The 13,161-nt window shown below is 37.8% G+C and overlaps 1 protein-coding gene across 5 annotated transcripts in view; it reads left to right on the forward strand.

Annotated features, from left to right (window-relative positions):
• Positions 1 to 13,161, forward strand: part of KIF13A (kinesin family member 13A) — a 193,908-nt gene that overhangs the window by 112,036 nt on the left and 68,711 nt on the right. For all 5 annotated transcript variants that reach the window (XM_067537607.1, XM_067537604.1, XM_067537608.1 and 2 more), the window contains exons 5-9: positions 3,712 to 3,804; positions 4,466 to 4,646; positions 7,764 to 7,851; positions 9,228 to 9,362; positions 10,626 to 10,738. In XM_067537607.1, the coding sequence (XP_067393708.1) occupies positions 3,712 to 3,804; positions 4,466 to 4,646; positions 7,764 to 7,851; positions 9,228 to 9,362; positions 10,626 to 10,738 (610 nt within the window). The remainder of the gene's footprint in view (positions 1 to 3,711; positions 3,805 to 4,465; positions 4,647 to 7,763; positions 7,852 to 9,227; positions 9,363 to 10,625; positions 10,739 to 13,161) is intronic.

Raw genomic sequence — 13,161 nt, forward strand, 5'->3', positions numbered from 1 at the left:
TTCAAATTATCAAAGCAACCTTAAATGTGCCCATTTCTGTATGTGTGTTACGAGAAGGTTCCCTAACTTTGGATTACCCCAGTAGCTCAGCTAGTGCAACAGGGAGTTCTAGAGCAGAGAGCAATAGAAAGAAGAAATCCTTAAGTCACTGGTTTGATTCCCAGCTTGAAAGAGAATTAGTTTGTTTACACAGATACTTAGGCTACACTGATGGCGGCAAAGTCGCCGCCGTCACAGCAATTTCTCCGGATCGACTGAGCGGTCTGTGAAGACCTGCTCAGTTGATTCAGAAATTGATGTACAAAGACCACCTTCACAAGTGGCACCTTCACAAGTGGCATAGTGCTGCGTCGACGGAAACATGGTTCCCGTCGGCGCAGTGCAGTGAAGACGGTGCGCAGAAGAGGAGCAGAGAAGTCGATGGGAGTTGCGCATGTTTTTTACGTAGCTTGCATAACTCCCGTCGACTGCTGCCACATCCCGGAGGTAAGTGTAGACTGGGTCTTAGTTTGTGGCAAGCTGGGGTTTAATTCTGTCCTTCGGTTGCTTGCCATGTGCTAAGTCTCTGTCTGTATGGACTCTCCTGCCAAGCACTAAAAATTCCCTAGTGCATTTAAATATACTACTCTTTCAAAGTGGGATAGATCAAAATCAGGTAAGGACCTCTCAGTGTGGAGCAGCAAGGTTCACACCAGCACTTAGCTCACGGCAGACTAGAGCAGAGTAGACTTACACCCAGCTTGCCACGAATTAAGTATTCATGTCAACAAGCCTGTTATTTTCACTTGTTTTATTGTGGTTAGGGCGCTCACTGCAGTGTGGGGGTCTGAGAAACCTCTATTTTGTCCCAAATCTATCAAAGATTCACTGTGTGAAAGCGTAAATTGATTCATGCTGTTGGTAAAATGGAATTTTAATAATGCTTTTATCCACTTTTTAAAAGTAATTTGCATTTCTATAGGACTTTTCATCCAAGTATTAACAGTGGGCTGCATGGGATTATTCAGCAAATACAGTATATGGTGGTAGTATAATACAAAGGAACTGCATTTACTTCCTATATCCAAAATACACATTTGTGTTCTTTTATACAATTTATATAGATTTTGTGACCACTTAATAGAAAAACTCTAATGAAAAAGAAAAAACCTAATGAAAGAGAAAAGAGATGAGGTTTCTGTGGGAACCATAGCTCAGAATTTCCTGGTTTTCATGCAATTACTATCAACAATACGACTGCATTAGCAAAAAAAAAAAAAATTGCACATAATAGAAATTTAAATTATTCTGTTTTCCTTGTGAATGCATTTTGAAAGTAAGTTTCATCTTATCCCATGATAGTTTTAACCATGGTTGTTTAGACTAAGCAATACTCTATCCATCTGTATTAAAGAGTGGTTTGGCTCTGAAATGTGACTCTGTAAAAATGCCACTTTAGGCTGCTGTATTAGTGTATGAATGTTTTTCTGATTGCCAGCTCTGCAAAAATTCAATTGTTCTTGTGAATCAAGCTGTGTTCTTTCTACTTCTGCATTGTCATCAGTAATGAAGATTCTGTAAACCAGATTATGAACATCATACATGTACTCCATTTTATATTTCTTTATTTCCACGTTCTCTTTTGGGACAGGTTGGAGGTCCTCGTTTATTATTGGTCAGAAGTAGGTGCTGTGAGTCTTCTATGCTGAAATAGAATTTTTTGGATAGTTCCTGCTATCCTCCCCACAAACTCTGTACTGAATTGTAATTTTATCCTCTTTGAGGCTGAATATGTTTATTTCAATCACCATTTGATCTTGCACTCTTTTCTGGCAGAAAAGCAAGTGGCTCCCTGTGAAATGAATGCTTTGATAGCTCCAGAATGTGCCATCAGGAGTTGGCTGAAGAAGCAAGTTTGTGCATTTTTAGATCCTCTAATTGGTGCTGCATATTCTTCATCCAATCCTCCGAGATAGCTATCTGTCCTAGTGTTTTCTGTAGTGCCTATCACCTTAGCATCTAAGAAAGACATCCTAATTACTTACTATGGAGATGGTTGCAATATTGTGGAGGGTTATGACTTCAGCCAAAAAATAAGCTGCAGGGGGAAACAAACACTTAAGCTGCAAAGATCTTGTTTTCATCTGCATTTCACGAGTAGTAAAAATATGGGAAGAAAAAAGTGAGTATTTTAGCAGAGTTGTTTCTAGGAAATCAATTGACTGACATTTTTAGTTATCTGACAGATTTGTGCCACAGAAATGTCACACAGTAACAAAGAAGTTGCTGATTGTTTTAAACTGCTAATGGGTAATGAAGGACCTATGAACAAGACCTTTAAATTTCAAGTTGTACAAAATAGTTACAAATGGACAATGTGTATCATTCAATATATAATAAATGAGTGAAAATATTTTATAGGATGAATTGAGGCAACAGAACACTGATGTATCTGTGGAAACTTCAAATATACTGTGTTCCGGACTGCAGCAGTTGTCTGCAGCCTTGCATCATTTGGCATATTTGAGTTATGAAGTTCACAAAAGGGTCTGCTTAGCATTTATATATATATATATATAGTATGCCATATATTCATCACCTTGGGGTTGGTCCTGCTTTGAGCAGGGGATTGGGATAGATGACCTCCTGAGGTCCCCCGTGGGTGTCGTGAAGGGCTGGCCCAGCACCCCCCCCTTAGGCGGGGGGGGTGGGGGTGCCCTGTCCAAACCAGTGTGGGGCTAGAGTGGCAGGTAAATGCGGGGTGCTGGGCCAGCCCTTCATGACGGGCGGGGGCGCAGGAGGCTGAAGGGCACACGGTACGCCACTGGCTCAAGATGCACAATATGCTGGCCCTCTTGGTGGTGTACAGTGTCTGAATTTTTGGATGACATCCACTGTTCCTACTTTCATATCTTGGCTCATAAAGCTTAAAGCATACTTAAAATCTTCTATGACTGATACACACAACAGGATTTTCATATAAGATCTCCATATCTAGATTTTCAAACTCTATACTTACCAGAAAAAAAAAGGCTTGAGTGTACACTACGCTAAATCATTCAACCCAAAAATATATGTATCGTCCCTAGACACCATCTCAGTTCTTTCATTTAGCTCAAGGTGTCACCTTGACATGGAAAGGAAAAATAACTGGCTTTTAGTGAAACTTGAGAACCAGATCAAAAGAATGAATAGCTGGGACAATATCTAGTACAGTGTTCCATAAACTAGGAGAATAACATAATATAATAGTGATGTTGCAGTAATTAGCAATTGTGCTACAGCACTCCATGTGTATTTTTGTAATTCAAGAATTCATACTGGCTAAAATTTTCACACTTGGTTGCCTCAAAGGTTTGCCACATAGATTCTTTTCTAAGCACCTAATTTTAGTTGCTTGATTTTTCATAGGTGTTGGATGCCTGTAGTTCTCACTGAAGTAAATGTGCACCCATGAAAACCGGGCAACTTTTAAAAATACTTAAATATAGCTTGAAGTGCCAATTTTAGGTAACCAGGCTTCAAATCTTGCCATTTTGATTTTTGTGTTGACAATGCATGTTTTTCTTCCTTAGCAATGCACTCAGAAGAGCAAAAATTTCTTTACGTAGATTTCCTTGTCAGTAAAATCACGTTTTATTAAAGGTTCAAGAATCCTGTTTCTTTACTTTAAATAAATTGTGATGTTTCTTTGTGATTTTGTTTTGTTTTGTTTTGTTTTGATTTTTTTAGGTCAAGAAATGGTGTTTAAGTGCCTTGGAGAAGGAATTCTTGAAAAGGCCTTTCAGGGATATAATGCTTGTATTTTTGCCTATGGACAGACAGGTGAGAGGGTCTTTTGTTGATGTGAGAAAAGGAGGGAGAAGTCTTCTTTGTGTGCGTGCGCGTGCGTGCGTGCGAGGAATCAAACATAAATATCAGAATTAAAAAGAATCTAAAAATGATGTGGGAAAATCGTGAAAATAAAAAATCCTTCAAACACCATTGTTTTACTACAGTATTTTATATTTTGTTTAACTTTTGGTGTTTGATTGACAGCTCTGGAGACTGAAGTCATCCTCTATTTAAACACAGAATAGGTTCAGTAAAGCCAGTGGCAGTGCACTCCCTCCACAGCTGTCAATGTATATTTTAGGTTCTACCTGCAGGAGCTACCCTTTAGGATTGAATGGGAAATTCATGCCCTGTGCCCATTCATTCTTTTGTGTCAGGTGAGACTGACAATAAGGGGTGCCAATTAACAGCAGTTGTGGTGGAGGAGTTGTGAAAGATTCCTGTATTGATTTACCTAGCTCTATTCTTTTGTACTTATAGAGGAGCATGCTGGCTGCCTGGTATCCTCCACCTCACTTTTTTTCTGTTAGGTACTTCTTGAAGAATAAAAGGAAGAGGAAAACATACATTATGTAAATAACTTAATGACTATTTGAGAAATTGCAGGGTGCTTTAAAACAATCCATTTCTCTTCCCCTTTGCTTTTCTCTAGGTTCAGGAAAATCCTTCTCAATGATGGGCAATGCAGAGCAGCTAGGCCTGATCCCACGGCTCTGCTGTGCTTTATTTCAGAGAATCTCTGTAGAAGAAAATGAATCTCAGACCTTTAAAGTTGAAGTGTCCTATATGGAAATCTATAATGAGAAGGTCAGAGATCTATTAGATCCTAAAGGGTGAGTAGTTTTTCTATATTAATTGAAATTGCAACATATAATTGCACACTTTGGAAGGGTTTGAGATGCTTTTGTGATCTTTTATATTTCTAAAACTTGTTTAGAAAGGGTCACATGCCCAAAATGCTAAAGTGAACAGTTCTTAAATAATACCAAGTTTGTAAAACCTGACCATGAGGTAGTTGATTTAGGCCTGGTTTATACTATATTAGCTTGGCATAACTACACCAAACAGGAGTATAGATTTTTCACACCCCTGAGCAAAGTAGTTATGCCAACCTAAATCTCTGTGTAGACAGCGCTAGGTTAGGGAGGTGGATTATCTATGCTGATGGGAGAGCCCCTCACGTTGGCATAGATAGTATCTACACTAAAGCACTGCTGCTGTGCTGCTGTAGCATTTTAAGTGTAGACATATCCTTACTTGTATCTATTTGAAGATGATGGCTTAAAATAGCACCTTTTAACTAGTCTTAACTTTTTAACTTTAACTAGTGTTTAACTTTTTAACTTTTGGAATACAGCTGTTGAACAACACACAATATCACTAGACACATCGGTTTAAAACAGGAAAAGAATGCTGTTTCCAATTAAATTGTATCACGTTGTTTTTATTTTTATTTTTAAAATCATAAGATCTCTCTCCCATTCAAGAAAGTCTCTTTGCTAGAAGAGTCTGACTGGGCCTTTTACATGGGGGAGAAGGGATGAGTGTATTTAATATAAGAATATTTATTGTCATAGTTGCAGAAGTGTAACCTTGAATACCAGTAGCATTCTCAGATTTTGTATATTTTATAAGACAAATGTTATTGTAGGGAAGTATTTTCTTTTTAGGAAATGTAGATTAATTTTTAAATAACCCACACCACTAAGCAGAGTAAACATGAGTGCAAGGCAGGAGGAGGGAGGAATACAGAAAACTAAAAAGCAAGCATATCAAATTCAGCAATACATTAGGGCAGCTTGATTCTTCCTTATTTGTAGTTGTGTGATGTACTAGATAATATATGTCATTATTTTATAGAAAGATTTGACTCACAATTTCTCCTAACAGCTTGCAGTGCTTGTGGAAGTCTTACAAAGGAAAAGACAGCCCAATCCTGCATCCTTCATTATACACTCAGTACTCCTAATTATTTCATTATGAGTTCTGATTGTGATAGGAATGTGGGATTAGGCCTAAAACTTGTTAAATGACTTTTGCCTCTCCTCCCCATAGTACTCCCTCAAAACAAAATAAAAACAAAAAATTCTGCCCCCTAAAATTGGACAAACTAATACAAGTCCTTATTATTTGTTTACATATAATGTAGTCTATCCGGCCGTCCCCTATAACTAGACTTCAGTGATAATCCTTGAACCTTTCTCTCCTTGTTCCCTGTATTTAAAAGAATGAATAATTATGAGAAAATTAAGAACAAAATAAAGATATTGTTTTGTTCAGAGGATTATCCTTCAGTATTTATGTAGAATTAGGTATGGACAACAAATGAAAAATCCTCTCAAACTCTCCAGTGTCAAATGTGAAGCTTTCTCTGGCAAGTAGAGGAGAACTAAAACATCAGTTTCTGCATTAAAAAAACTCTCTTATGGTTCCAAAAATAACCTTGTGAATCTAAACCAATGCTATGCTGACTTCTGAGAATGCAGATAACTTAAGTGTGGTATAGTGTCCTAAGCAGCATCAGAATGAAAGTTAATTGACCATGGTCAATTTCAGAGCTACTATTGGAAACCTTGTATAGCAGTGAAATGAGAAATCATGTCATTTTCACTCTATTTGGGAAAGTAATGAGGCAAGTTCTACAGGTCTTCACAGTGGAAGAGGACTGGAACAGCAGAAGCAGGGGGAGTAGTCACGAAATTCTGGAGGTGGATGATAGTCTTCCTCTTCCTTCTCCTGGTAGTCACAATCAGATTTATAAGGAGGATGGAGCCTTAGAAGAAGGCTTTTAAACCTTAAGGCCTAATCTACACTAGAAAATTGGTTCAGGTTAACTACGTAGGTCAGGGGTGTGAAAAATCCACACCATTGATCACCATAGTTAAACCAACCTAAGTCTATGTTGACCAGACAGCAAGTGTGAAAAATCGGGACAGAGGATTGAGTGTAATAGGCACCCAGATTAAAAAAAACCCCTGAGTATTGGGACTGTCCCTGTAAAATCGAGACATCTGGTCACCCTACATAAGTCCCACGTAGAAAGTGCTCGGTCAGTGAAAGAATTCTTCTATTGACCTAGCGTTGTCTCTTGGGGAAGTGGATTATCTATCTATCCATGGAAGGAATCCCTCCTGTTGGTTTAAGTAGTGTCTACACTGAAGCGCTAAAGCGGCACAGCTGTGCCACTGTAGCCTTTTAAGTGTAGACAAGCCCTAAATATGTAGTGGTTAACTTAATTGTATTTCTTGGTTGATAAATCCTAGAACCTTCCCACATCCCAGCAGCCACAGATAGGGGCTAAGCTTCTCCGTAACACATCGCCCCCTGGTCTTCACTGAGAGCCACTTGCCATCCTTTATATTTTGTATCTGCCCTGGCAGGTGGATTCAGATCTCTGGCTAGGAGCTCTCTGGGAAAGTGTTTTTTTAATAAATACTGAATGTGAATGTATGCCCAATATGTACAGAATTGTATGTCGGCTAACAGATAAAATGTAAAGGCTAGGTTATTACATTTGGATAAAGTGTGAAAAAATATAAAGGTTTGAGTGTCTTCCTTGATTTGCTCTAAAAGATTCTGGATTTTTGTTTACTTTCCATTTTTGTCAGTAGAAAAAAGTAACATGAAGCATTTCAGTGTCTGTTCCAGCCCCTACCCACAAGTGTGTGCACTGAAAAAAAAAATTCAGATTATATTGATTAAGATCTGGTAGATAGGTTAACAATAGAAATGAGAGCAAAACAAAGCCAGAGTTTACCTGGAAGGTGCTTTTGCTATTACTTTAATTTAAAAAACAAAACAAAACAGTATTTTAAAAATGGATCTCTAAGTTCTATAGCTGATTTTTTTGCACTTCAAAGAGTTGCTTTCATGGATTTCTTTTAATAGAAGATTGTTGTAATAGATTGTTGTTGGAAGTTTTTTGAATAACAACCTGCTTTATTTCTAAGGAGCCGGCAATCCCTTAAGGTTCGAGAGCACAAAGTGTTGGGGCCATATGTAGATGGCTTGTCTCAGCTGGCTGTTACTAACTTTGAGGTAAATATAAATTGATGATGAATGACTAAATAACATTTCTGTAAACACGGCAATAAGGAATTTTGTAGTAGGTAAACCAGCATCTAGTCAGATGTTTAGGTTCTTTGAGATGATTTAATATTCGGCTTCATTATTGACAGTCACAAAGATGTCCATCTGAAGACTCAACTGTTTATTCCAATTAAAAGCTTCTGACCTGATCCTTTTTCCCATTGAAGTCAATGGAAAATTTCTGTTGACTTCAGTATCAGCAGTATCGGGCTCTTTGTTTTTGAACATTACAATGTATATGTAGCCAGTGTGTTAAGTTTGCCAATATTTCTTTATTACTTTGTTTTCTACCCATAGATTATAGTCTTCTTGTACTATGCATATTAGTTATATCAGAGTTTATCATGGCTGCAGAAGGGTCCCCTTGAGTCACTCTGACTCTCTTGTAAAGATTTTGTTTCTAGCTTTTATAAAAGACAATAAAAGTAGTAATTAAAGAAATACTGTACAAACTGTGCGGAGCTTTCCTTATAAAGGAAATTGAATGAAAAACATTTTTTTAAAATGTTGGGGGGAAAATCTTCACTAATATTTTTCATGTACTACTAAAGAAGGAAAGACTACTCTTTTCAGAGACTTTTACACTTCTGAAGCAGATGTGCACATTGTGAGCATAAATACTACCTTTTTGTTCACTTACATAGTATGAGTTGAATATAACATGAAAACTCAAGTAAATGAAAGAAGCAGTTTCTTTCAGTCATTGACAGATTGCAGTTTCTCTGGTTCCAACTGTTATGAATATTAGCTAAGGGAAAATCAAATGCAGTCAATCCTTTTTTGCTCCTGCTCTTTAAAAGAACATTCTGCTAGTGTGAATTTTCACAACTTTTTTTTTAATGCATGATGGTTCAGGAGAGTACATGAATTGAACTCAACATAATCGCCTTTGGTTTTATACATGTAGAAAGGTACAGTCTCTTAGTGAGGTAACCCTCTGAGCCAATTAAGTGAAGATAGTATTAGTGCAGTTCACTGGAGAAACACATTGTGTTCATCTGTCTAAATAGTTTTCTGTTGGCCTAATTACTGGCATTAAATAAATATGATTTGTAGTGTGGATGTTGTCAGCATGTTCTCGGCTACAGATGAGTAGAGATTATAGCTTGAGTGTGTCAGAACTGGGTTTAAGTACAGCATTTAGAAATTCAGTGTTGTGAATAACTTCAGCCTATCAAATTATGCACCCTTTGTACCCTATATATCGCAAAATGTATGGAGAAGGTCCCCATTTTTTCCATGTTAATGAGATACTTGCTTAGTGAGAAGAACAATTTCACCCACTTCTATCTTAATATTCTTTTTTATTATGTGTTATGCTCCAGGATATTGAGTCTCTAATGTCTGAGGGAAATAAATCTCGAACGGTTGCTGCAACCAACATGAATGAGGAAAGCAGCCGCTCTCATGCTGTATTCAATATTATACTAACTCAGACACTTTATGACCTGCAGTCTGGTGTAAGTGTGTGTGTGTGTTGATCCTTGTTTGAAATAAGAGGGACTTGCTGCCATTTTCCTCCTTTCAGCTACTCAGTCTTCAGGATTTACATATCGGGGTGATAATTAAAGGAAACTTGGAGAATACAATTGAAATCCACAGTCAGGATGCATACCGTTATACATCTATAACTAGCACTGCTTAATCTGGGATATAGAGACACAAATGACCTATCATTTTAAAACCTAAGCTGCCTTGACTCCTAAGGGGTGGAGTTTTTTTCCACCTCTGCCTTGTCATGTCACTTGGGGATATAGTTTCTTGTATGATATTGTATTCCCTTTCCTTTGATCCCTCTAGTGGTTTTTATTTGTGCGGGAAGGGAGAGCACATGTATTCTCTTAGTTTGGCTTTTCTTTTGTCTCTAAAAGTATGAGTACACTGCAGCTGGGGATGTATTTGCAGTACGTATAGCTATATCTGAGCTAGCTTTACTCAAGCTAGTGCAGGTAACCAATAACAGTGACACTACAGCAGCACCGGCTTAGGCCTGGGGTAGCCACCCAAATAAGTTCCCAGCATCCTGGGTGGGCTTCTGCAGCCCTCACTGAAGCCCGTGCTGCCATGGCTTCACTGCTAATTGTACCAACAGTAGCTGGATTGCAGCATGTGTAGGAATACCCAAACTAGTTTTGACCATACATCCTAATTTCAGTGTAGACCTATCCTAAATCCTTATTGTAACTCATACTATTTTGCATTGGTACCTAAAATTACATCATTTTTTGAGTTAAATTGAAACACTTTGATGATGCCCTTAGCTCAACTAGTGGACATGATGATACAAATTGAGAGTGAATGTAGGAAAAAAACCCATGGAAGCAGCCAGTTGCCAAATGAGAGATGAACGTGCTGTTTAAGACTGATTACTGTAAAACCTGTCCTAAACAGAGGATTTTTGCTGCATTAGCATTGGCAACACTTTAATAGCTTACCATGACAGTAAAGTTATTGAACTTACACTATAGTTAATGCTATTTCATTATAGTGGTGCAACCCTTAGGGATAAAGTGATATGAGGGTCACTGTTAAAAAAAATAATAAAAAATTAATCCTTATGGGAATTCCTTTTTCTTTAGCCTCTCTTATGCCTCTAGTTTGTCACTGTTCATAATGCACTGCTCATAAAACAGCAGGATCCAAGTAGTGCAAGTGTATCTGGTTCTTTTGCATTTTGTAGTCATATTTCTTGGCTATGCATCTCCTATGTTTCATTCTTCTAGAATTCTGGAGAGAAGGTCAGCAAAGTCAGCCTGGTGGATTTGGCTGGTAGCGAGAGAGTGTCTAAAACAGGAGCTGCAGGAGAACGCCTGAAGGAAGGCAGCAACATAAACAAGTAAGGGCACTGGCAAATACGAGGTGTACAAATTAATCTTCCAAGATTAGTGTTTCACAGGCCATCTGCCTGGCATCACAAGTCACTTCAAGTGATGATTCTAATCAACAATCAGGGTAATTGTTTTTTCAGCAACTATGTGCTGAACACCATGTTGTACATTGACGTAGGGAACCTGATTCATACATGATTCAGGTGAGATCTTTGTGCTTCTTGTTTGGGAAAAAGTGACCAACAGTACTCTTAAATACTATTCCTTTTGTGATTCTTTTACACACCCTTTTCTCAGACACATATAACTACCTCATCATAAGAAGAACGCAAGCCATAAAAAGCTAGTTATGTGAAAACTGGATGGCTTTGCTCCAGTATGTGCTAACAATATGTAGGAGTATAATTCACTGTTTAAGAAAAATAGGCCACAATGAAGGTTTGTAAGTTTAAGGATGCCTAGGGCCATCTGTAACTCAAGCAATGACAATTTATAGGGCATTGTGCTACCATAACTACTGTGCTGTTCCACAAAAACAAATACTTAGCATGATATCACCAATGTCTTAAACATACCAATTTCCTTGGCAAAAATGAGATAAAATGCAGCATCCAAACCCGGCACTTTTTTTCAATTAGCAATTTTAAAAGTTTTCATAAAACTTTTTTTGGACTCTGTAAGGGGAGCAGGACAGAGGATTATTTCAACAACATTTATACTAGAATATTTAAAAAGTAACCTCTTTTATAAGATGGACGTGTCCAGAGATTCTTCTGTAAGTACCAATCTACTTTGCATTAGTGTGTCTTGTTAGAAAATTTAGATGATTGGCACGATAGGGTTAAGAATCATGACGTGATCAGAAACTGGATGGCTTTAGGTTGGTAGTGAGATATATGAAGTCTTAACCCTCAAGGTCATTGATTCAAATCCAGCGTTTGGTAGTGACCAGACACTAAAACTATATCATGGTTGGTCATGGGCCTATGGGAAATGAGTTTCTGTCTAATTCCTAGTGGAAAAGCGTCATGTCACAAAGACCATTGCCACAACAGACACTAATTGCAATTCATATTGACAGTCTTGACATAGATACCAAGAACTGAATTGGCTTTGAGAGTGAATTTTCCTCACTTTTCCCTGTAACCTGACCCCTCCAAGTCAGGCTTTGTCCTTTATTGGGGTGGCAGTATTGGAAACTTGCTCTGCCCATGTTCTATCTTTTCTATGGTTAAACATCGTAAAATACAGAAATTTTACATCTTTCATTAGTAATAAATTTTACTTTAGAACATTTCTAAAAAGAGAATAGAAAAAAAGCATCCCTCTTCATTCATTTTTGTATGTATATTTACCCCAAGTCAAGTTCTTGCATGGCGTAAGTCTACATCCCTTTATCCATTTATTCACTGCTCTCCATTTGGAACTCCACTTGATGTTTGAAGGCTGAAGAAAATTCCTTCATTGCTGTACTGTGGTGTTCTTTACCTCTCTTTTCCCATCCCTTGGAGAATTAATTAGCTCTTTCACTTAATAGGAGCCAGAGAACTCATTTTTTTTGCACTTGAGGGGAGAAAGTGGCATTTTTTATTTTGAGAGAGGTAGATTTTTTTCCCTCTTTCTGAAAGTGCATTGCAACTAATAATTAAAGTTTATTTCTAGATGTTGTGCTACTAGAACCGATTATCACAGAACACTGAGCATAAACCATTTCTCCCTTTAAAAGGTAAATAATATGTAACAAACATACTTCGTATTGTAACTCAGAATAGTAGGTCTCTGAATTAGATCATGAACTCTATAGGGCAAAGACAATAGTTGAGATTGCCAAAGCATTACTGAAGATTTTAGCAACACACCATCCTCTGATAATCAACACATTTTATAACATTTGGACAGTGAATTTGACTGAGTTGTAATACAAGCCAGGTGTTTTTTATCATGAGGTCAATTTATCATTCCTTGAAATGGCAATAATACATTAGAATATAATCCATGTTGCTTTCCATATGTAACTGCTTTGGACGAGAATGGGAAAATAAAGGAAGGCAAAGCAGTCTGACCTGTTTATTTACAGGGCTGGCCAAACCCTACAGTACAGCCATACAAACTAAAAATTTTGCAGGGTGATTTCAGTGGCATCCAACCAGTCCCTGCAGGTTAGCTTGGAAGTTCAGTTTTTACATAAAAGCAAACACAGTGGGTGGAGTAGAATCTTCTCCAGTCATATCCTCCCCTTCTCTGCCCCACAGCTCATCCTACCTCAGGCATTCCTCTTCTTTTTGGGGATGCTTTGAAGGGAAGTGGTAGTTTGCTCCCTCCCTGTCAGCTCCAGAAATAACTTGCATTATGTAACGCTTAGATGTTATCAGTGTATTAGAACCAGAAGTCTGCTTTCTTCCCAGAGAGCTTCTGCTTTGTTCTCAGAGAT

The sequence above is a fragment of the Emydura macquarii genome, unplaced genomic scaffold, assembly GCF_026122565.2.
Source record: "Emydura macquarii macquarii isolate MOO-44397 ecotype Brisbane River unplaced genomic scaffold, CSIRO-AGI_Emac_v2 contig_431, whole genome shotgun sequence".
Taxonomy (NCBI): domain Eukaryota; kingdom Metazoa; phylum Chordata; order Testudines; family Chelidae; genus Emydura; species Emydura macquarii.